Source organism: Mustela putorius, unplaced genomic scaffold, assembly GCF_011764305.1.
Source record: "Mustela putorius furo isolate JIRA1106 unplaced genomic scaffold, ASM1176430v1.1 tig00003862_pilon_pilon_pilon, whole genome shotgun sequence".
Taxonomy (NCBI): domain Eukaryota; kingdom Metazoa; phylum Chordata; class Mammalia; order Carnivora; family Mustelidae; genus Mustela; species Mustela putorius.
In genome coordinates this window covers 2,408,349-2,434,147 of record NW_025422014.1, presented here as the reverse complement: position 1 = coordinate 2,434,147, position 25,799 = coordinate 2,408,349, and the positions used below count along the sequence as shown (strand labels likewise).

Here is a 25,799-nt window from a genome sequence, read left to right as displayed (position 1 = left end):
AGTAACAGGACCAATTGACATCATGTGTCTTCTGCTAAGAGGCACTTAAAAAGAACCAAAATCCATAACTTAATCTAATCATAAGGAAACATCATACAAACCCAAATTGAGGGGTATTCTATAAAAAGAACTAGATTGTACTCTTCAAAAATGTCAAGGTCATGGGCGCCTGGGTGGCTCAGTGGGTTAAGCCGCTGCCTTCGGCTCAGGTCATGATCTCAGGGTCCTGGGATCAAGTCCCGCATCGGGCTCTCTGCTCATCAGGGAGCCTGCTTCCTCCTCTCTCTCTCTCTCTGGCTGCCTCTCTGCCTACTTGTGATCTCTATCTGTCAAATAAATAAATAAAATCTTTTAAAAAAAATGTCAAGGTCAGGGGTTCCTGGGTGGTTCATTCGGTTAAGTGTCTGACTCTTGATTTCGGCTCAGGTCATATCTCAGGGTTGGGAGATCAAGCCCCATGCTGGGTTCCTCGCTGGGCATGGAGCCTGCTTGAGATTCTCTCTCTCCCTCAAAAAAAATGTCAAGGTTAGAAGAGAAATACTGTATGATTTCACTCACATGTGGAATTTAAGAAACAAAACAAACTAGCATTGGTGGGAAAAGAGAGAGGCAAACCAAGAAACAAACTCAACTATAGAGAACAAACTGATGTCTAACAGAGGAGAGGTGTGTGGAGCTAGGGGTTAAGGAGCTATCTAGGGAGGGGCACCTAGGTGGTGCAGTAGGCTCAGCATCTAATTCTTGGTTTCATTTTCTTTTTTTTTTTTCCAACTCCTGGTTTCAGCATGGGTCATGATCTCAAGGTCATGAGATCAAGCCCCATGTCAGGCAGGCTCTGTGCTAGGCACAGTGTGCTTGAGACTCTCTCTCTCCCGCTCCTACTCATGCACGCACTCTCTCTCTCTAAAGTAAGTAAATTTTTTTAAAAATAAAATTAAATAGTTGATAGGGATTAAAGAGTATACTTGTTGCAACAAGCACTGGGTGTTGTATAGAACTGTTGAATCACTATATACTGTGCACCTGAAACTAGTATTACACTGTGTTAACTAACTGGAATCTAAATAAAAAAATAATAAAACCTGTCAAGGTCAAGAAAACAATGAGAGATAAAACTTCCAACTGAAAGAATATTATTAGGGCAACTTGCAACTTTGAATATGGATTTCAGACTAGATAAGGGTATTATACATATTTAAAATTTTATGATATGATAATTACCCAGTAATTGTGTAAAACAATACTCTTGTTCTTTGGAAGCATTTAGGGGTAAAGGGACATGATGTTACACAACTTACCCTCAAAAACCTCCGGAAAAAAAAATCTAATCAGAGAATATACAAATGATAATGTAGTTGAAACAAAATGTTAACTATGGTGACTCTAGAGAAAGGGTAGATAGGAGTTCCTTGTACTCATAAAACTTCTGTAAATTTGAAATAATATCATAAGTTACAAAAAATTTTGTACCATTTTAACTCTTCAAGTATCTTCCTTTTCTAAGAACACAGACATATTATAGGAGACCAGTTTCAGTTAAGACGACTCTATGTCTAATCTGAGAAAGCAGACAACATTTTAAAATATATCACCCTGATAATTTGCTTGAAAAAACATATAACTTGGTACATGTTCCAAACTCACTCCTCTATTTAAATACCAAGAATCATCATCCGTGATAACATTTAAGAATTTGACAAATACAGTATGAAAACAGTCTATGCAAAGGATGGCATGGTTTAAAAATAGTATGTGACATCTAGTTTTAGTTTTATAGAAATCTCCACCCTTCCCTCTTTTCATACTTTATAGGCTAGAGCTATTTTCTTGAGTATAATATTTACCATATAATTTTAAACATTTTACTTTATCACTGTTCATTAAAAGAAGTTATTACTCCAAAGACATTATTTGATTTTCTATGATATAAAAAGGCATAAAATGAAGATATTAATGTAGCATAGAAAGCCCTTTTAAATCTTTAAAAAAGCCTTTTCAAATCTGATCAAATAACTTCTCTTTTTTCACCTCTACCTCCCATATCCTCCCCAATCACAATGTCTCACTGTCCTAAAGGCACAAAAGGGCCCTTCTATCAAGTCCCTAAACATGACCTTTGCACCACCTAGACCATCTCTCCCCCTTGTCAACACTGCTACCCTGCCTTAAGTCCCAACTCAAAACTGCCATCTCTCTCTTTAGAAAATATTACCATTAACTCTCCAAGGAAATTTTTTGCTATTCTTCCACATTTCTTGGTTCATATCTTTGTAACTATACTTAACCACATCAGTGTATTTCAGTTGTTTATTCCTCCACTTAGCTCAGTATTAATTACCTGTGAATCCCTAATATCCAGAATTGTGGTTACCAAACAGAAGCACTCTGCCCCTCCTACACCCTCACCACCCACAGAAACCATCCGACAATGTCTTTAAACATTTCAAGTTGTCAAAACTAGTGGAGGGGTTTACTAGTATCTACTGGGCAGAGGCTGGCGATACAATACACAGAACAGCTTCCCACAGCAAAGAATTACCTGGACCAAATGTCTGTAATGCCAAGACTGAAAAGCCCTGACCTAAAACAATCCCTGGCTCACATTAGGCCTCAAAAATGTTTATGAAAATAGAATAAAACACTAATCAAAGAATTTAGAAACTTAAAAATGTATATAATATGGAATAGGACAGACTCAAGAATTGCCAAATGTAGGCATTCATGCCCTAGCAGGATTCATAAAAAGCTACAGTTATTAAGAATATGTGGCACTGCCATAGGGATTACAACAAACACACCAGGAATGATATCATATACAATGGTGACAGCAAGTAACTCTGTCCCTCCACTAAGGCAATAGTTACACTAGTAAAAAAAAAATTCCAAATCAACATTTTTGGAAATCTAGAATCCAATCAAAAACCTACAACCAGGGGCGCCTGGGTGGCTCAGTGGGTTAAGCCGCTGCCTTCGGCTCAGGTCATGATCTCAGGGTCCTGGGATCGAGTCCCGCATCAGGCTCTCTGCTCGGCGGGGAGCCTGCTTCCCTCTCTCTCTCTCTCTCTGCCTACCTGTGATCTCTCTCTGTCAAATGAATAAATAAAATATTTTAAAAAAAATAAAAAAATAAAATAAAAATAAAAAACCTACAACCAACAGGGAACATTTAGTAGAAAAAGCTACTGACTGTTTCCTTTGCTGTGCAAGGAGCTTTCGATCTTGATGAAGTCCCAAAAGTTCATTTTACCTTATACCAGTTAGAATGGCCAAAATTAGTAAGACAGGAAACAACGTGTGTTGGAGAGGATGTGGAGAAAGGGGAACCCTCTTAACACTGTTGGTGGGAATGCAAGTTGGTGCAGCCACTTTGGAAAACAGTGTGGAGATTCCTTAAGAAATTAAAAGAAACCTTCCCTATGACCCTGCAATTGCACTACTGGGTATTTTCCCCAAAGATACAGATGTAGTGAAAAGAAGGGCCATCTGTACCCCAATGTTTATAGCAGCAATGGCCACGGTTGCCAAACTGTGGAAAGATCCAAGATGCCCTTCAGTGGACGAATGGCTAAGGAAGATGTGGTCCATATACACTATGGAGTATTATGCCTCCATCAGAAAGGATAAATACCCAACTTCTGTAGCAACATGGATGGAACTGGAAGAGATTATGCTGAGTGAAATAAATCAAGCAGAGAGAGTCAATTATCATATGGTTTCACTTATTTGTGGAGCATAACAAATAACATGGAGGACATAGGGAGATGGAGAGGAGAAGGGAGTTGAGAGAAATTGGAAGGGGAGATGAACCATGAGAGACTATGGACTCTTAAAAACAACCTGAGGGTTTTGAAGGGGGGGGCGGTTGGGGAAGTCAGGTGGTGGGTATTATGGAGGGCATGTATTGCATGGAGCACTGGGTATGGTGCATAAACAATGAATTCTGTTACGCTGAAAAGAAATTTTAAAAAAAAGTCTGCTATTATCTCTAAACTTTTAATAAATACTCTTTATTTGATTAAGGAGGTTACCTTTAAAAAAATAAAATAGTTAAAAACTATTTTTACCAAATTAAATCAATAAACATTCCAATAATCACTACTATATTTCGCCTGACAAAATATCTTATATTTCCCACCTCTTTTAAATAAACTAAAGGCCAGTTAACAAAACAAAAAAAAAGAAAAAGCTACTGAACATCAGTATGAGAGCATTGTGGTGTTTCAACTTTATGCACCTACCATGTCCCATTCCCAGCTTGATGGAAGCCATGAAGATGGTGGCCCACATTCCTAGGGAACTTGCAGATGCCAAAGGTAGTGATGTGGATCCTATTATTAAAGAATTGTGGCTGTATGTTTTGACCTGTTTGGTTGTTATCTGACAGACTGGGATGTGGGTTTTCTTTCTTTCACCAACCAGAACATTCTCAGGAGGAACAAATTCCTAAAACAAACTGATTTGTCCAAAGAATTTAAAGGCGAATATACTATACACAGCCACCAGAGCAAGGGATAATACGTGCACCAGGCACTTGACAGACATAAAAGGATGGGAAGAAGGAGTCAGAAATACAGGAGACAATAAGAGCTCCAAAAAGCTCCAGCACATACCAAGGAATATGGAAGGCCACTCTTATGCTCAAGGCTGGACACATGCTCAGTAAAGACAAAAGACCATAAATTTTCACCTTTATCTGACCTTTAGCTTCCACCCCATCAGGAAGTGAGAGTTACAAAAGAATTTTAAATAACTGGCTAAACACTGAGAAGTACCCCAACACTGAGCCAACTGTGAAGAGAAAAAGTTGTTTTGGTTTGGTTTAGGTTATTGTTTGTTTTTGAACTTTTTTTTTTCTGTCAAACCACTAACTGACCAATAAGCTACCAGAACAAACACTGCAGTACCCACACATGACAAATACAGCCTTTGTGAAAATAGGTTAGAAAGTTCACTAAGCAGGGGCACCTGGGCGGCTCAGTGAGTTAAATGTCTGTCTTTAGCTCAGGTCATGATCCCGGAACTGGGGTTGAACCCCACATGGGGCTCGCTGCTCAGCTGGGAGCCTGCTTCTCCCTCTCCCACATCCCCTCCCTGCTGCTTGTGCCCTCTTGCTTTCTCTCTCTCAAAAATAAAATATATATATATTTTTTAAAGCGGTTCTTTTTTTTTTTAAAGATTTTATTTATTTATTTGACAGAGAGAGAGCACAAGTAGACAGAGAGACAGGCAGAGAGAGAGAGAGAGAGGAAAGCAGGCTCTCCGCTCAGCAGAGAGCCCGATGCAGGACTCGATCCCAGGACCCTGAGATCATGACCTGAGCCAAAGGCAGCGGCCCAACCCACTGAGCCACCCAGGCGCCCCAATAAAATATATTTTTTAAAAAGTTCACTAAGCGGGGTGCCTGGGTGGCTCAGTGGGTTAAGCCGCTGCCTTCGGCTCAGGTCATGATCTCGGGGTCCTGGGATCGAGTCCCACATCGGGTTCTCTGCTCAGCAGGGAGCCTGCTTCCCTCTCTCTCTCTCTCTCTCTCTGCCTGCCTCTCTGCCTCTCTGTCTACTTGTGATCTACTTGTGATCTCTCTCTGTGAAATAAATAAATAAAATCTTTTAAAAAAAAAAAAAGTTCACTAAGCAAACCCCACAAGAAGCAACAACATACCCTGGGGAGGGGGAAAAATGTTTTCCAGAATTGCCATATTACAATATTCAAAGTACCCGTTTTCAACAAAAACAGAAGCATGCTAAGTAATAAGAAAAGTATGGCCCATTCCCAGGGAAAAAAGAAGAAATTAACAGAACTGCCCCTAAGGAGGCCCAGATGTTGGAATTAATAGACAAGGACTTTAAATAAACTGTTTTAAATATAATCAAAGAGCTAAAGAAACCAGCATGTCTTACCAAAAACAAAGAAAGAAACATAAAAAGGAACCAAATAGGGCACCTGGGTGGCTCAGTTGATTAAGCAACTGCCTTTGGCTGAGGTCATAAACCCAGAGTTCAGGGATCATGTCCTACATCGGACTCCCAGGTCCATGGAGAGTCTGCTTCTCCCTCTGACCTTCTCCCATCTCACGTGTGCGTGCGTGTGCCATCGCGCTCTCTCTCTCTAATAAATAAATAAATCTTTTAAAAAATGGAACCAAATAAAATTTTAGAGTTGAAAAATACAATAGCAGACAAGAAAAATTTACTACAGAGGTACAACAGAAGATCTGACCAAGGATAAGAAAGAATAAGTGAATTTAAAGATAGCACCAATTGAGATTATCCAGTATGAGAAGCAGAAAGAGGAAAAATGACCAGAGCATCAGAAACTTGTGAGATACCATCAAGCATAAAACATGCATAAGAGACATACATAAGACAGTCACAGAAGAGAAGAAAAAGGAGAAAGAATACTTAATAGTCAAAGCAGCCCAAATTCATGAAATATATGAATCTACATTATCAAGGTCAATGAATGCCAAGAAGGATAAACAGAAATCCATAGTGAGACAAAATATAATTAACCTGTAAAAGCCAAAGAAAATCTCAAAATCAATGAGAAGTGACAAGTACAATGGATCCTCATTAACAGTTGAACACCATGGAAACCACTGCTACTCCCCCTGCTTATGTTCACTGTCAAATAAATTAATAAAATCTTTTAAAAAGATGTCAACCGGGCGCCTGGGTGGCTCAGTGGGTTAAGCCTCTGCCTTCGGCTCAGGTCATGATCTCGGGGTCCTGGGATCAAGGCCCACATCGGGCTCTCTGCTCAGCAGGGAGTCCACTTCTCCCTCTCTCTGCCTTCCTCTCTGCCTACTTGTGATCTCTCTCTATATATATTTCAAATAAATAAATAAAATCTTTAAAAAAATAAAAATAAAAAAAAAATTTAAAACAAGATGTCAACCTTCCAAAACATTTAAGAAACCATGACGGGGGCACCCAGGTGGCTCATTCAGTTAAAGGTCTGACTTCGGCTCAGATCATAATCCCAGGGTCCTGGGATCAAACCCCCACATCGGGACACCTGCTCAGCAGGGAGTCTGCTTCTACCTCCCCCTCTGACCTCCCCCTACTCATGCTCTCTCTCTCTCTCTCTCTTCCTCTCTCAAATAAATATTGTTTTTAAAAATGAAGACTTCCTGGGGTGCCTGCGCGGCTCAGTGGTTAAGCATCTGCCTTTGGCTCAGGTCATGATCTCATGTTCCTGGGTTCAAGCCCCACATCAGGCTCCCTGCTCAGCAGGAAGGTCTGAGCCAAAGGCAGAGACTTTAACCCACTGAGCCACCCAGGCACCCCAAGAAATAAAATCTTTTAAAAAAAATAGATGGGAGTGTTTTTAGTCCTCCACTGTGTCTATTTTTTCTTTTAATTTTTTATTTAAATTCTAGTTAACATACAGTACAATATCTGTTTCAGGAAGTCTTCATTTTTTTTCAAAGATTTTATTTCTTTGACAGAGAGACACAGCGGGAGAGGGAACAAAAGCAGAGGGAGTGGGAGAGGGAGAAGCAGTGAGATGACATATTTAAAGTGCTGTAAAAAGGGGCACCTGGGTAGCACAGTTTGTTAAGCATCTGACTCTTGGTTTCGGCTCAGGTTATGATCTCAGGACTCTGAGATCAAATCCCACATGGGGCTCTACACTCAGTGTGGAGTCTGTTTAAGATTCTCCCTCTCCCTTTGCCCCTTCCCTTGTGCTCTCTCTCTCTCTCAAATAAATAAAATAAATTTTTTAAAATTGAGTATTAAAGTGCTGCGAGAAAAACCCTCATCAACCAAGAATTCTGTATCTAGCAAGTATAACCTTGAAAAATGAAGAAATATGCCAAAAATTCAAAAGCTGAGAAAATGAACTGCTAGTATACTTGCCCTACAAGAAATGCCAAAAGAAGACTATCAGGTTGAAGTGAAACCACAAGTATAACCTGGAGCTATATTATAAAATAAAGAACAATGGTAAAAGCAACCACATTAGGTAAATATCAATACTTCTTTTTTCTTTTTTTTATTTGTAACTATTCAATCTCTTTACTTGAGTTTATAATCAAAAAACATCCCAAAAAAGAAAAACCCAAGATCAGTGGCTTCATCAGTAGATTCTACCAAACATTTAATGAATAATCATCATTTCTCGAATTCTTCCCCAAAACAGAAGAGGGAACACTTGACTCATTCTATACGGCCAGCATTACCCTGATACAGAGAAACACATCATAAAAAAAGAGAAAACTACAAACCAATATCCCTTATGAATACTGATGCAAAAGTCCTAAACAAAATACTAGCTATTGATTCAAAAATCCTAAACAGAATGCTAGCAAACAGAATTCAGTGACACATCAAAGAATTATACACCATGACCAAGTAGGATTTATCCCAGGAATGCAAAGTGTGACAAAAATATATCAATGTAAAATAGCACATAAATAGAAAAAGGGGGGAAATCACATAATCATCTAAATTGTGGTAATCTTTATACCCTACGTGGGGCTTGCACTCTTGATCATGAAATCAAGAGTCACAAGCTTCTGACATAGCCAGGCAGGCACCCCTGGAATTGATTTAATTTCTTTTAAGCAATGTTTCATAATATTCACTGTACAAGTTCTGAAACTCTTTGATTAAATTCATTCCTATATATTCTTTCTGAAGCTGCTATAAATAGAAGTATTTTCTCAATATCCTCTTTGGATTGTTTATTGCTAGTGTATAAAAATATAACTGCTTTCTGTGTGTTGACCTTATATCCTGCAACTGGGCTGAATTCATTTATTATCTCTAATAGTTTTTTGTGGATTCTTTAGGATTTTCTATATGTAAGATCACATCCTGTACAAACCACTTCATCCTTTACTGCTTGGATTGGTTTTTATTTTTTCTTTTTTAACTTCTGTTGAATAGAAATGGCAAAAACAGGCATACTTGTCTTGCTTCTGATCTCAGGTTGTAAATTTTTAGTCTTTTCACTATTAAGTATATTAGCTGTGGGGTTTTCATTAATATTCATTATGCAATTAGGGAAGTTCCTTTCCCTTCCTAGTTCTCTGAGTGTTTTTATTGTGAAAGGGTGTTGAATTTTGTCAGATTGTTAAGTATCTGCCTTTGGCTCAGGTCATGATCCCAGAGTTTCGTCCTGGGATGGAGTCCTGCATCAGGCTCCTTGCTCAGCAGGGAGCCTGCTTCTCCCTCTGCCTGCCGCTCCCCCTGATTGTGCTCTCTGACAAATAAATAAAAATCTTTAAAAAAGAAAAAGAAAAGAGAGGAATAAATCTTCATGACTTTAGACCTGGCAATCATTTCTTAGATGACACCAAACACTCATACAACAAAATAAAAAAATAACTTGGACTTCATCCAAACTGAAAACTTTCATGCATCAAAGAACACTACAAGAGTGAAAAGAAAACTCATAGAATGGAAAAAATATTTACAACTCAAATATATGATAAGGGATTAATATACAGAATTTTTTTAAGTAGGTTCCAAACCCAGCATGGAGCCCTATCCAGGACTTGAACTCACAACCCCATAATCAAGACCTAAGGCAAGATCAAGGGTTAGACGCTTAACTGACTGAGCCACCCAGGTGCTCCAATATCCAGAATTTTTAAATGACTCCTACAACAACAACAACAAAAAGAACAACTTGAAGTTGAGCAAAAGACCTCAATAGACATTTTTCCAAGTAAGATACAGCAACAGCCAAAAAGCACATGAAAAGAGGCCCTATCTCACTAGTCATTAGGGAAATGCAAATAAAATAACACTAACAACTAAATTAACAATAACACTTCACACCTGTAGTATAGCTATTATTAAAAAAACAGACAATACTTAAGTCTAGATAATATACAGTGTTATCTTAATTTCAGATACACAAAATAATGACTCAACAATTCTATACATTACTCAGTGCTCACCATGATAAATGTAGTCAATATCTACACCAAACAACATTATTATAATTTTATTGACTATATTATCTATGCTGTAATTTGCCTCTCCATGATTTATTTATTTTATAACTGGAAGCTTGTACCTCTTAATCCTCTTTATTTCAGTTTAGTTTCTTACTTGTCAACTCATTTGTTTTATAGAGTACAGCTGACACAGTCAACTAAAATTTTAAGTTAACCTAATTCTAAAACAAAATAAACTGAGTTCATTTTTCTAAAAGACAAAACAAAACAAAAAGCATTGTTGACCAAGAATGTAGAGAAATTCATACCCTTATAAAATGTAAGTGGAAACGTACAAGAGTATAACCACCATGGAAACAGTTTAGTGGTTCCCAAAAAATTAAAGCTAGAGGAGAGGCTAGGTGGTTCAGTGGGTTAAGCCTCTGCCTTCAGCTCAGGTCATGATCTCAAGGTCCTGGGATTGAGCCCTGCGTTGGGCTCTCTGCTCAGTGGGGAGCCTGCCTCCCCTCTCTCTCTGCTTGCCTCTCTGCCTACTTGTGATCTCTTTCTCTGTGTCAAATAAATAAATAAAATTTTTAAAAAATTAAAGTTAGAATTCCACTTCTAGGTACATGTTCAAAAGAACTGAAAATAGAGACTTCAACAGAATTTGTTCACCAATGTTTACAGAAGCAATATGAACAACAGCCAAGATGAAAACAACACAAATGTCCATCAACAGATGAATAGATAAACATGTATGGTACATACCTACATAATGGATGGAATATTATTTAGCCTTAAAAAGGAATGCAATTCTGAAAACATGATATAAAATGGATGAACCTTGAGGACATTATGCTAAATAATGAAATAAGCTGAACACAAAAGAAGAAATATTGTGTAATTCCACTTATATGGAAGTATCTAGAATAGTTAAAACCAGAGACAAAGTGAAATGGTAGTTACCAACGGATTAGGGGAGAGGGGAATGAAAGTTACAGTTTAATGGGTACAGAGTTTCAGTTTGACATGACAAAAATGTTCTGGAGTTGGACAGAGGTAACAGATACACAATGATGCAGAATATTGGGAGATATGAGGACTCTTTCAGAGGTAAAGGAAATGTTCCAGAATTAGAGAGCAATGATGGCTGCACAACACTGAATATATTTAATGTACTTAAATGCCACTGAACTGTACACTTTAAAGTGTTTAAAATGTTAAATTTTATATTTTACTGCAACTACAAAATCACAAAAGAAATATACAAATCACTAATATTTGTCCATTACCATTCTCCCTTCCAGCACAAGAAAAATCTCTAAAATCTATTCTGAAAGTTCATAGGTATGCACATATAAACTATCTCCATATCTGCCATATTTGTTGCCAGGAAAATATATTTCTGTGATTTACTATCTTCTTGTCTTATATTATTTATTTTTAGTCTAAAAGCACTTAAGGGCAGGGGCGCCTGGGTGGCTCAGTGGGTTAAGCCGCTGCCTTCAGCTCAGGTCATGATCTCAGGGTCCTGGGATCGAGTCCCGCATTGGGCTCTCTGCTCAGCAGGGAGCCTGCTTCCCTCTCTCTCTGCCTGCCTCTCCATCTACTTGTGATTTCTCTCTGTCAAATAAATAAATAAAATATTTAAAAAAAAATAAAAAAATAAAAGCACTTAAGGGCAGAGTCTAAATTTTTCTGGTTTTATTAGGCTCAGTACCAACAGTACCTACTTGGGCAAATAAACACTATTCAAAATTTGTATGAAAATATCAACCTTTCCGGGGGTGCCTGGGTGGCTCACTTGGTTAAACTTCTGCCTTCGGCCCAAGTGATGATCCCAGGATCCTGGGATCAAGCCCTGCATCAGACTCCCTACTCAGAAAGGAGCTTGCTTCTCCCTCTACCACTGCTACTCCCCCTGCTTGTGTTCTCTGTGAAATATATTAATAAAATCTTTTAAAAAGATGTCAACCTTTCCAAAACATTTAAGAAACCATGACGGGGGCACCTAGGTGGCTCATTCAGTTAAAGGTCTGACTTCGGCTCAGGTCATAATCCCAGGGTCCTGGGATCAAACCCCCATATCAGGACACCTGCTCAGCAGGGAGTCTGCTTCTACCTCCCCCTCTGTCTTCCCCCTACTCATGTGCTCTCTCTCTTCTTCTCTCAAATAAATATTGTTTTTAAAAATGAAGACTTCCTGGGGTGCCTGCGTGGCTCAGTGGTTAAGCATCTGCCTTCTGCTCAGGTCATGATCTCATGTTCCTGGGCTCAAGCCCCACATCAGGCTCCCTGCTCAGCAGGAAGCCTGCTTCTCCCTCTCCCACTCCCTCTGCTTGTGTTCCCTCTCCCGCTGTCTCTCTGTCAAAGAAATAAAATCTTAAAAAAAAAAAATGAAGACTTCCCGAAACAGATATTGTACTATATGTTAACTAGAATTTAAATAAAAAATTGAAAAAAAAGGAGACACAATGGAGGACTAAAAACACTACAATCTATTTTTTTAAAAGATTTATTTCTTGGGGTGCCTGGGTGGCTCAGTGGGTTAAAGTCTCTGCCTTTGGCTCAGGTCACGATCCCAGGGTCCTGGGATCAAGCCCCTCATTGGGCTCTCTGTTCATCAGGGAGACTGCTTCCTCTCCTCTCTGCCTGCTTCTCTGCCTACTTGTGATCTTTGTCTGTCAAATAAATAAATAAAATCTTTTTTGAAAGAAGGTTTTATTTCTTTATTTGAGAGAAAAAGAGAGCATGAGCAGGGAGAGGGGCACAGGGAGAGGGACAAGCAGACTCCATGCTGAGCAGGAAGCCCAACATGGGACTCAATCCCAGGACCCTAGGATCATGACCCGAGCCGAAGACAGACGCTTAACTAACTGAGCCTCTCAGGCACCCTATCTTTTAAACATAAAAGTATACATGCTCTAATGAAAGTAAGAAATTACAAATTTGTAATAAAGCAGCAATATTTGAATAAGGTCAGCATTCTGCCATATTATGTCTAAATAGCAGTCTCTGTGTAATACTCTCAATAAAAGTTAAATTGCAATAAATGTCACCATGTTCATGTGGGCCTAATTACTAAAAGCTTCAAGAAATGCTTCATTAGGAGCACCTGGGTGGCTCAGTGGGTTAAAGCCTCTGCCTTCGGCTCAGGTCATGATCCCAGGGGCCTGGGATCGAGCCCCGCATGGGGCTCTCTGCTCAGTGGGGCGCCTACTTCCTCCTCTCTCTCTCTGCCTGCCTCTCTGTCTACTTGTGATCTGTCTGTCAAATAAATAAATAAAAATCTTTGAGGAAAAAAAAGAAATGTTTCATTATTTCATAAATACAGTTCATTCCAATGATATACCACACCCCACCCAGACAGTCTTCAAATGGAGACAAGAGGCAAAGAATGTGGCAAGAGCAAGAAGCAAAGAAAGAAGTTTTATTTCTGTTTTAAGGAGTTATAAGAAAAGGGTCTTTAGCTGAGAACTGTGGTTCTATTCCTCTGCAGAAAAAAAATACAATTTTAAGACATTTAGATTTTAGAAACAGAAAACAGCACCTGTTTCCACAATTCATCCTTCAAGTTAGGCAGGTAACCCTAGCTCCCATCCAAAATAATCAGGTTATTGTTTAGAATTCAGATGTCAGAGACAAATCATGGAAAACACTAATAAGTGGATGGCAGTATTCAGGAACACAAGTCATTTAAATTTTTTAGTATCTACTGGAATGGGAACAAAGGAGGAAGAAGTATCCAGAAGTCATCCTTTCCTGCCTTGAAATTCCATCTTTTACCCATGTTAATTCTACCAGATTCAAATACTAAACTACTGTGTTCTTATACCATATATGTCAGTAGCACTCAGCTGGTACTTAGCATCTGCTACTATACTTTTAGGGGGAATGGGAGTTGAACATATATGTCTATATTCTCCCTAATATATTCCTTTTCTAAAGGACTGTTCTATCTCCTCAGTATTTCCAATGACTGGCATAGAGTAAACTCATATATAACCCCATGCTCAAAATATTCAAAGGCTCCCCATTCCTAAGCATAGCATTCAAAGCTCTCTGCAAGATAACTCACACATGACTTTCTAATCATACCACAACTCAGCTCAAAAAAGTTTCCCTTCCTCCTCTTCTACTGAATTTTCTTTTACTTCTCTCATAATAAGCAACACATTCTGCTTATAGTTCCTTCTTTAAAACTCAGAGTACTCTCTACTGGAGTGTAAGCTCCTCAAAGGAGGAAACTGGTCTGGGATCATCTTTTTTCCCATGTGGGAAATAACAAATTGCCCTGTACAGAGGAATAATAAGTGCTTACTAAAATGAAGATAGTATCTGCTCAGAGATTCCTTAGAAGAAGAGTGGCGATTTGTTGAGCATTTTAAAAAAACAACCCTGAAGTCATTTAGTACCCTCCAATATTCTCTCTTCCGTGTCTAAACAGATATTCAGTAAGCGGTGTTGGATGCATGATAGTCAGCCTTTGAAAGAAATGTATTATTTCATATACTTAACGAGTAACAGGTGTAGTCACTTTAATATAAAACATTCACTCTTGATTCTCTACTTTTAGCAGATACTCAGAATACACGATGAAAATTCATAAATAGGGTGTTTTGTGGTTTTGAATTTTGGGGGTATATGAAGAAGGTGGAAAGGGGAAAAGCAAAAAAAAAAAAAAAAAAAAAAAAAAAAAACCACCAGTAAGAGGTGGGCAAATTCTTCCTAACTCTATAGAAATTAACCAAACCTAGCTTCAAATACCTAAATTAAATGGCAGAGAATAAGCTGATTGATAAGCTTAGTATTAAAACAAAATACATTTTAAAATACAGTAAAAGATATACGCCTCCTAATAAAACATGCTGAGAAAGACACAGCGTTACTTCACAGTATTTCTAGCAAAATACACGATCACAAGGAAATATCAGACAAACCCAAATTAACTACCCTGTTCTTCAAAAATATGTAAGGGAAAAAAACAGCAAGGTACAGTGCTCTAGAGTAAAGAAGATTAAAGAGACATGACAATGAATTGCAATGTATGCTCCAAAATTGGATGCTAGACCAGAGAAAAAGAAATTTTTTTCTTTCACTATAAAGGACATTATGAAGCAAAATGTGAATAAGATCTTTAGATTAAAAACTGCATTGTAAGGGGGTGCCTGGCTGGCTCAGTCAGTGGAGCATTCGACTCTTGATCTCAGGGTTTTGAGTTAAAGCCCCACAGTGAATGTATAGATTGCTTAAAAATAAAATTTTAGGGCACCTGGGTGGCTCAGCCCATTAAACATCTGCCTTTGGCTCAGGTCATGATCTCGAGGTCCTGGACTGAGCCCCACAACAGGCTTCCTGCTCAATGGGAAGGTTATTTCTCCATCTCCCTCTGCCCCTGCCCCCTTCTCGTATGTGCATGTCTGTATGTGCTCTCCCTCTCAAACAAATAAAATCTTTTCAAAAAATCTTTTAAAAAGAGAAACAGTATCAATGTTAATTTCTAATTTTGCTAACTACACTGAGGCTAAGTAAAAGAATATTCCCATTTTGGTGAAATACATATTGAAGTATTCGGGGATAAAGGAGTATTGTGTTTGTAATTTACTCTCTGAATCAAAAAAATATAGACAGAATGATAAAGCAAATGTAAAAATTTACTATCTGCTGAATCTGGGTGAAGGGCCTATGAGAATCTGCATACTATTTTTGCAAATTAAGTCTGAATTTGTATTTTTTAACTTTTTATTTTGACATACAGTAAAAAGGAGATGACTATTCTTTACCTCCTTGAAGGTAGATCATATTCATCTCCCGAGGGTACAGTTATTAAAAACATTTTTTAAAAAATCATTCAATAAAATATTGCATGAGATCAATGAGACACTAACTAGAAAGTTGTTCTAAGTAAATGTCTTTGATCTCTGGATATTTTTTAAATGTTATTTATAAAAACATCAAATGTCTTTTATGAGAGGACTAAGTTACTAAACAAAATGTATATTAATACAGATTTTTTTATAATGTAAACTCCATGGGGACAAGGCTTTAATTTGTCCTGTTCACCTAAGCAGTACTTTGAACAGTTACTGGCACATGGCAATAGAAATTTGAATATCTGAGTAATTAGCATGTCCCAGACACTAACCTAAGTGCTTTGTTGTCCTTTAACTAATTTAATCTTCATATAGTCCAAGAAATATTTGGTGTATGAATTGGTACTTTTTGCAGGATGACAATCACAGTGAGTTCTGAAATCAATGGAGTTCCTAAAACTCACCAGGTTATGCAAAATTATGCAATGAACACCACAAGATTCATAGGGAAAATGGGGTTAGAAGCACAACACTCAAAAAACTTAATCATAACACATTTTTTTAAAAGATAGAAACCTAATAAAGATGATAGCACAATTTTGCATAGTTTACACCTGAGGTGATTAAGAAATACAAAAACACAACAATACATACAGCACTTTACCTTGAAAAAGACCTGAAGTTTGCTTGTGGAAGTACATCAGAAGGGCTGCAGCTCATGAATTACTGTGAAATGATGGGAGGAGGGTTATCTGAAATCCGATGGAAAACTATAACAAAAGATGTGGATGGGAGTGGCTTAAAACAACAAGGGGTGTACTGAGCTAGCCAACAGATGTTTGAGGTATAAGGTGTGTACATGTATATGCATGTATTTAATGCAGCTCAGTACAGCTGGGTGTAGTTTCCTGCATTCACCCAGGGAAAACTTGCTATAAAGGATCAAACAGTAAGTATTTTAGGCTTTGTGGGTCTTTGTTACAACTATTCAACTCCAAGATAGTGGTACAAAAGCAGCCACAAACAATATACACAAAAGGGCTTGGGTGTGTTCCAACAGAACTTTATTTATAAAAACAGGCCACTGGCTGGTGATTATAATTTGCTGATCCCTAACCTTTGCATATGAAAATGCAAATTTTGTCTTATGCTCAAATTGTTCCCTGATGTATCAATCTTGTTGGGACAAATATGCATATTCAAAACAAGCATTATTGCAGAACTAGGTTTGGAATGCTATCATGCAAACCAAAAAATAACTAATATAATTCAAATAAGCAAAATAACAAATCTAGTATTATATGAAAAGAAATTGCTTTGATTTTAGACTTTATAAATCAGTGATTATCCAAAAGTTAACGGACCATGTCAAATGGCCAAAATAAAAACAACTAAGGACAGATTTTCAACAGTCGATAATAGTCAATCAAAATCTGTGCATTAAATTCTACACAATCTTTAAGAAAAGTGGAAAACTTTTGACAGTTCAGGCTCATTTACAAAGGGCACAGGTGGCTTTTTCAAGATCATCAAGCTGCAAAAGTTAACATACAAACTGCACTTAGAAGATGAGTAAGTTCTGGACATCTAATGCATAGCATGGTTACTATAGTTAACTATACTACATACTTGAAAGTTGCTAGAGAGTAGATTTTAAAATGTTCTTACCATAAAAACAAAAAAATGGTTATGTGAGGTGAGGGATGTGTTAACTAACATTATCATAGTAAACATTTCAAAATATATACATATATTAAATCAACACGCTGTACAACTTAAACTTACACAATGTTATATCTCAACTATATATCAATAAAGCTGGGGAAAAACATACTAATTGCACAACAGCTATACGATATTTGTCCAGGAACTGAGTTAAAAATTCTCAGCTGACCTGCTTCCAAAGAGAAAACACTAATATATATAACAATCCTTTGCTTGCTGTATTTCACATCTGGACTCTCCCCCAGTTTTCTTTGTCAAAACTGTACCCATCCCTCCAAAGGCCAGATTCAAATGCTTTCTCTATAAAGTCTTCCCTGGACCCCATCAGAAATATCTTCATATTCATATCTTCAGATGCAATACAGATACCATCTCCTCTGTGAAAGTTTCCTAGACATCCCCGAAATTAGGCTTTCCTTCATTTCTGGTACCCAATAAAACCAATATACCTCTATTTTAGCCTGGCTTTATACCTGCTTATTTACTTATTATCTCCCTCACTAGGTTAAGAATGCCTTAAGGAGATGAGAATTTTGTTTTATTAAACTTTGCATGCCATAGCCCAGTGCCTGGCCCCTAGTTGATACTCAAGTATTTGATCAACTAATAAAGCAGTCTCCCAAAATATGAAGTATAGGATATAAACACATGAAAACCAATGCTATACCAATAATTTCTTAAACAAATATTGTATAGAACAGTCAACGAGAAAGGTGGACTATAGTTACCAAGAATGGCTACTTCAAGCCAAAACTTAAAGACAAAGTCTCAAGAAACAGGATCTGAAAATAGTGACTATAGCACACAATTCACAGAACCTTTTCCCAGGGCAAAAAGCACAACTGTCCAGAATAAAAAAGTCTTTTCAGACATATCATCTCTAATTATAAAAGGGCAGACAGAAAAAGGGGCACCTGAGTGGTGCAGTAGATTGAGCATTTGACTCTTGGTTTCAGCTCAGATTGTAATCTCAGGATGGTGAGATGGAGCCCTACACTGGGTTCTGTGCTCAGCATGGAGTCTGCTTGAAACTCACTCTCCCTCTCCCTCTGCCCCTCCCCCCTGCATTCTCTTGCTCTCTAAAATAAATAAATAAATCTTCAAATAAAAAGGGGAGAAATACAATATCCTGGATTAATAATCTTTCAAAATAGAAAACATCCTGAGCCACAATAATATTAACAAACTTCTCAACAAAAAGGTTTTCTTTTCCAATATTTGCACAAATACATGTACATTGATGACAGAGGATACCATCAACAAAACACCTGTAATCCAAACCATGTACGTTTAAAAAAAAGATATGCATACATGGCTAAAGAAACTTCCCTTTATCACTACCCTTCTTCCTACTCCTCAAAGTAAAATTTAAAAAATGGTCAACATTCACAAAAGCAGGACTATTTTTTTTATCTTTATTTAAAACTCTACACCCAATGTAGGGCTCAAATTCACAACCCTAAGATCAAGTGTCATATGCTCTACCGACTGAGCCAGAAAGGCACCCCCATTTTTTTTTTAATAACCTTATAGAACATCAAGTACAAGTTCATTTCACAAATGACAAAGCAGAAGCCTGGAAAGGATGAATTTGTCAAAGGTCCTATAATGAGGTAAGCAACAGAAAACCTAGAAAACCCAGGTTTGGCTCAGAGTTCAGTATTCATTCCTCTACACCAGCAGTTCTCAAACTTTTAATCTCAGGAGCTCTTTACACTCTTAAAACAGTTAAGAACTAGCAAAGGCCACAAAGAGCTTTAGTTTATTGCCTTTTAAGAACCACTGTTATAGGGGCGCTTGGGTAGCTCAGTGGGTTAAGGCCTCTGCCTTCAGCTCAGGTCAGCAGGGAGCCTGCTTCCTCCTCTCTGTCTGTCTGGTTCTCTGCCTACTTGTGATCTCTGACTGTCAAATAAATAAATTTTTTTTTAAAAAGAACCACTGTTATAACCATGTTACTTCCTCCAGAACTGCAGGCTTTATCAGTTATCTATTAAACCTGCTCCCATTTTACAGGTAGAGAAACGGAGGATAAATATCTTGCATGTCTGCTATTAAGACAATCATAAGACAAACATTAGCATACACGTACGGAGGAATCCCACTTAGATGCTCCTTTTACTGTCCTACTGTAGTCAACGTTCCTAAGAGAAGATCTAAACATCATTTTCCTATGGCTTAAAAACCATTTGAACAGCTTTTGCCAATGTTCAAGCAAACAAATTCTGGAGGAAAGGACTTCAAGTAAACCCAAGATTTGCCTGATATAATGCACAAATTTGGGGCGCCTGGGTGGCTCAGTGAGTTAAAGCCTCTGCCTGCGGCTCAGGTCATGATCCCGAGGTCCTGGGATCGAGCCCCACATTGGGCTCTCTGCTCGACGGGAGCCTGCTTCCTCCTCTCTCTCTCTGCCTGCCTCTCTGCCTACTTGTGATCTCTGTCAAATAAATAAAATCTTTAAATAATAATAATAATAATCATCCACAAATTTATTCAGACTCCAAGAATGAAACAGACACATAAAAACACACAATTTCTCACAGAAAAATTATTTCACACACCTGTATCTATATAGAAATTTCTTTAAGTACTACATGTATCTTATCTCTAGAAATACAATATATAACTGAAAGCTCATGGTCAAACTATACCAAGGGTTGCCAATAATGAGAACTGGCATGATCGAAATTAAGAGTCTCATGCTCTACCGACTGAGCTAGCCGGGCGCCCTGGCATGATCGAAATTAAAGTCACAAACATCTTTCTTTTCACCCAATCAGCAACATAACCAAACAACTGGTATTTAAATTCTTTCAAAACCCTTTATAAAAATTGCATATACTCCCCCTCCACAGCCTGGCTTAATACCTTCCACTTAGTGAGAATGCAAATATTTCACAGGTAACATTTTTCAAACATTAGGTTAGTAGCCAATGATTGTGAATTACCACCCTAACAGATACCTTCTAAGACATTTTCCCAGCATCTCTCCATTTAGACAACTTCTGCCTTTTGTTATTTAAGACCATGGGGCACCTGACTGTCTCAGTCAGTGGAGCACCTGACTCGATCTCAGGGTTATGAGTTTAAGCCCTACACTGGGCACAGAGCTTCTTAAAAACAAATAAATTAAAAAATAAAATTTAAGACCAATAACAAGTTATACTGCTGTCAGCTGCTATAAAGATTAGAATGTCAAGTCCCGGGGAGCCTGGGTGGCTCAAATGGTTAAGTATCTGCCTTCCCGCTCAGGACATGATCTTGGGGTCCTGGGACTGAACCTGCATCAGTCTCCCTAGTTTAGTGGGGAGCCTACTTCTCCCTCTCCCTCTGCCCCTCCCCACTGCTCATGCTCTATCTCAAATAAATAAAATCTAAAATAAAGGGACGCCTGGGTGGCTCAGTTGGTTGGACGACTGCCTTCGGCTCAGGTCATGATCCCGGAGTCCCGGGATCGAGTCCCGCATCGGGCTCCCAGCTCCATGGGGAGTCTGCTGCTTCCTCTGACCTTCTCCTCGCTCATGCTCTCTCTCTCACTGTCTCTCTCTCTCAAATGAATAAATAAAACCTTTTTAAAAAATCTAAAATAAAAAGAATGACAAAAATTTCTCTGACCTTTATACAAAAATAGTTTATCTGTCAATCAGAAGCTCATCTTTCATAATAATAAATATTTCAAGAAACAAGCCAATCTTATTTAAAATAAAATACATAACAAAAGCTCCTTAAAAACGATAACAAAATCTTTTAAAGACTGAGCCACTGATTCTTCAGTGTATGATTTAGGCAGGTCATCAATTTATTTCCCTCCCTTCTTGCCTTTTGGCTATTTTTTCACCACAGAATCATAGAAAATATCGTTTTTTATGAACACTAGTAAAAATCAGAACTACTCTTTGTTCCTATTTAAGTGCTCAACAAAAGTTCTGATACAAAAAAATCTGGCACTATTGTGTAAAATAAAATTAATGATAATGTATAGAACTGCTCTATTATTTCTATCTCACATTAGGAGAGAATCAAGAGTGATTCAGTACTGTGAGTTCAACTCACTCAAACACTACCTGTCAGATTATCCTCTATGATTATGACTTGAGATGAATGACACTTCAGCCTGAGACAGTTCTGAATACCCACTTGGTGCACTTTCCCAGTAAATAATCGGGGAGCATCATATATTTCTAAATTAACATTTATATATGAGGTTCTTTACAAGGGGTTTTTCATGTAGCTTAAGACTTTCCTGGAATTAGGGGCGCCTGGGTGGCTCAGTGGGTTAAAGCCTCTGCCTTCAGCTCAGGTCATGATCCCAGAGTCCTGGGATTGAGCCCCGCATCAGGCTCTCCACTTCTCGGGGAGCCTGCTTCCTCCTCTCTCTCTGCCTACTTGTGATCTCTATCAAATAAATAAATAAAATCTTTAAAAAAAAAAAAGACTTTCCTAGAATTAAAAGTTTCAGTTTTTCTCATTATCTCATCTGTGCATAAAAGGCAAAATATTTTAACAGCTACAAGCTCTAAGACCTATATCAAAGAACCACAATCAATAGTAGCTAATAGGAACTTCTTCCGTTGTAATACTTGGGCTAAATTAAAATGATCATAATCACATTAGACATGGCAGTTCAAGGGGGCATTAATGCCTTATGGTTAAGAACATAAGTTCTGGGGGCACCTGGGTGGCTCAGTGGGTTAAGCCTCTGCCTTCTGCTCAGGTCATGATCTCAGGGTCCTGGGATGGAGCCCCACATCAGGCTCTCTGCTCAGCGGGAGCCTGCTTCCACCTATCTCTCTCTCTGCCTACTTGTGATATCTGCCTGTCAAATAAATAAATAAAACCTTAAAAAAAAGAACTTAAGTTCTGGAGTAAAAACGGGGTTCAATTCCAGCTCCACCAATTACAAGCTGTATAGCTTTAGTCAAGTTCTTTGATCTCCCTATGCTTCAGTTTCCTCCTCAGCTATAAAATGAGAAACACTAAGTACCTACCCTACAGTTGTTTTAAGAATTAAGATTATACAGGTGGTCAACAATAAGCACTCTTCAAGACCAATACAAAAAAACTGACCCTGGCATAGAATGAATGAAGTCTTCTTTTTGTGAGGCTTTCAGTAAAATCTAGAGGTTATATTTACCTATAAGGTACACCCTTCATGTAAACTAACATGAGCACCTAATAACCAGCCAACAAGTTGTACTGGGTACCTCTTACATACCCAATACCCAATAAATAAAGGTTTATTGTGGCTGGACCAATTAACATAAATTCAGAAACAGAGACTACAATCTTTACACAGCTAGGGATCTGTAATCTAAGAACTAAGGTTTATTTTTTTTTCTCAAGTGAAGGAAAATATCTTCTATCTACTGCTTATTAATGTAGAAAAATAGGCATAATAGGTATCACAGGCTCATTCCCAAACTCCACATGCTAGGTCAAGTGCTCTAAAAGCTTCTACTATCATAATACTTACTCAAAGGCACATTTTGCCAACTACCAATGCAATTCTGATCCATGCTCCCTTTAGTTTTCTTTATTTTGCCCCTACGCACCAAGGATACCTTTCAGAGCAGAAAAATTCCTTAATTCACAAGAGATGAAAAGTCAAATGTCAAAGAGCCCGAAAAGCAAGCCAGCCACCTGTGTAAAAATACTATATACTTCCTATTAACAACTCATATTTTTAGACACTGCCAAGAAGCAAATCAGAAGCACAAGAGAAAAACAACCTCAACCTAATAAACATACTTGATTGGTTTGAGGAAGCCTGCTAGGCACAGCTTCCCTTGCAATAAATCTTACATCCCATCGACCCATCCTGCTCCTCATCCCTCACGGAATAAATTTTTTAAAAGTAGGGTCTAATTACTTTTGCTCGAAATTTGCCAGCAAGTGGAGAAACATCTGAGGTCTGCCTTACCACCCATCAAAGCTTGACTTCACGAAAAGTATACTGGGGTATACCCTCGTGTTACCACCCCTTTGCCTAGAAATAAACCCAAGGATACCCCTCAAGATATGGAGTAGGGAAGGAATGAATGTAAAAACATAGCAAGGACTCACCCGTTCACCCCCCAAAAAAGAGCTTGTCCCCAGAGGTTGCAGAAAAAAAAAAAATTCCGCAAAGCTGCGATATTTCTTGTCTCCTGCTATCCAAACGCCACTGACTCGTCCCGGGATCTCACATCCTCTGGCCGCCCGCCCGCCCCTCCCCCTCAACACCCCCCCCCACCTCCTCTCCTCCCCCACGCAGTTTCCAGGCCCAAAGATTAGGAAAAACGACCGGGATACCAAAACCGCCTCCGATTTAGGAGTCTCAATTCCACAGGCACCAAAGAATAAACGAGACGAGGCCAACGAAGCTTCACCGGTTAGGGAAGGCTGGAGGAAGCGCCCAACACGCCAGGCCGCACCCCCGCACCCCCACCCCTCATCCCCACCCCCACCCCGGGTTGGAGCCTACCGCCGAAACTCCGAAATCCTTCTCACCGAAAGAGAAAACGATGTCTTTCCGCTAAGCGATACTCAGGCCTAACCCACCAAGCCAAAGCTTTCCCAAACACCCTACTCAAAAGACGCATAGGCCTAGACCGCTAGGACCCTTGAGATGGGGTTGTATTTTACCTCATGGGCTCAGCAGTCATGTTTTCGCTTCAACGCCTTGTAGCTCCAACGACCGTAGGGCGCCGCTTTGCGCTCTCCAGCACGGGGTTACAACAGAAATGCAATGGACTCGTAGTCGTCACTATAGCTGGTGCAGGATCCTCCCCACAGCTCAAAGGCCGCTACCACTGCCCCCGCCGCAGGAGCCGCGGAAACAAAGCGACGCCGCCGCCGCCGCCATTTTGTTGGGCCGAGGCTCAGGCAGAAGAATTGGCGCGTCCTCCGTCTTCCTCTTTCCGCTAACGATTGGCTACCTCCTCTACAGCTCAGACTCTTATTGGTTACTGAAATTCACCTTCTTTGGGGGCCTGTTGCTAAGGCGGTCTACGTCATTTAATCCCCTCCACCTTTTCATAGGGGCTCCTGTTCAGTCCCAATGACCCGAAAGTGCTAGTGACGTATTTTGACTTTATTTTGAAAATGCTTTTTGATGCATCCTCCTTTCCTTGACATATTGACAAAACAATAACAGCAATTTACATTTATTGAGTGTTTACAGTATACCAGGCACTATACTAATCCTCTATCCGGATTAGCTCATGTAATCCCTATTCTCTTTGAGGCAGACAGGCGCTTGTTAACTACTTTTTCCAGATGAGGAAACCAAAACACAAAGTCTCGATTAAGACCAGACACCACACTCATAAACACTGATCTATATGACCATCCTGTGTCTTGTCCTTCCTATATTTCAGGTTATGATCAAGTTCTTTACTTTCCTAGATTTTTTATAAAGACTATTGATCATGCCAGCATGCTTACAAAATATATATTATATAAAACTAACCTGAGATCTTCATGTGAGTCTTTCAATACTAAATAAACTCTAAACTGCCACCTGAAATACACACCCCCCCTACATACACTAGATGTAAGGTTAAGGTCTAATCAAGGTCTATTTCCTCCTTATTACAGAGGTTTGGCTGGATGATCTCTAAAAGACTTTCCAGCTTTCATGCTCTCTAATTTAATTGTTCACTAGTAATCTCTGCAAGTCACAAATTAGTTCTCTAAAGTCTAATAGTTTCTAATTTTATTTCCAAATTTATTCTGACATACATGTTTTTGTTCATTTTATTTGCTTTTCTTCAAATCTGTAATTTGCTTCTTTTGTATTTAGGTGAAAGAGTTGCTGCTTTCTACCGGAGTTGCAAATGGTAAGACTTTTTTGAATAGAACACTTTGATAGTCTGATAGACACAGGCAAATTTCTCATCAAGAGTAGTTTGGGGGCGCTTGGGTGACTCAGCCAGAAAAGTATGCTGTTCTTGATCTTCTGGTCATGAGTTTGAGCCCAAAGTTGGGTGTAGAGATTAATTAAATTTTTAAAAAATTTAAAGAAAGAAGTTTAGGGGCACCTGGGTGGCTCAGTAGGTTAAGCCTCTGCCTTCAGCTCAGGGTCCTGGCATCGAGCCCCACATCAGGCTCTCTGCTCAGTGGGAAGCCTGCTTCCCCCTCTCTCTCTGCCTACTTGTGATCTCTCTCTCTCTCTCTCTCTGTCAAATAAATAGATAAAATCTTTAAAAAGGAAGAAGTTTTTACACATTTCAAGTCATCTTTCAAACATTCAAGTATTATTGGCAACTGTAGAAACCAGCCTTCTATATCTGGTATACTGATTTTCTTCTTGTCTTCCATATGTTGAATATCACTCAAACATACAATTTGAAGAAGCTATATTTTCCTCCTTGGTAAATGCAGTTAATCTG

The 25,799-nt window shown here is 38.7% G+C and overlaps 1 protein-coding gene across 7 annotated transcripts in view; it reads right to left on the bottom strand.

The window, feature by feature from the left end:
- ATRX (ATRX chromatin remodeler) overlaps positions 1 to 24,306 on the bottom strand; it is a 298,793-nt gene extending 274,487 nt beyond the window's left edge. For all 7 annotated transcript variants that reach the window (XM_004777108.3, XM_013048169.2, XM_004777110.3 and 4 more), the window contains exon 1: positions 24,052 to 24,306. In XM_004777108.3, the coding sequence (XP_004777165.1) occupies positions 24,052 to 24,071 (20 nt within the window). In that variant the 5' untranslated portion in view covers positions 24,072 to 24,306. The remainder of the gene's footprint in view (positions 1 to 24,051) is intronic.
- Positions 24,307 to 25,799: the final 1,493 nt, after the last annotated feature.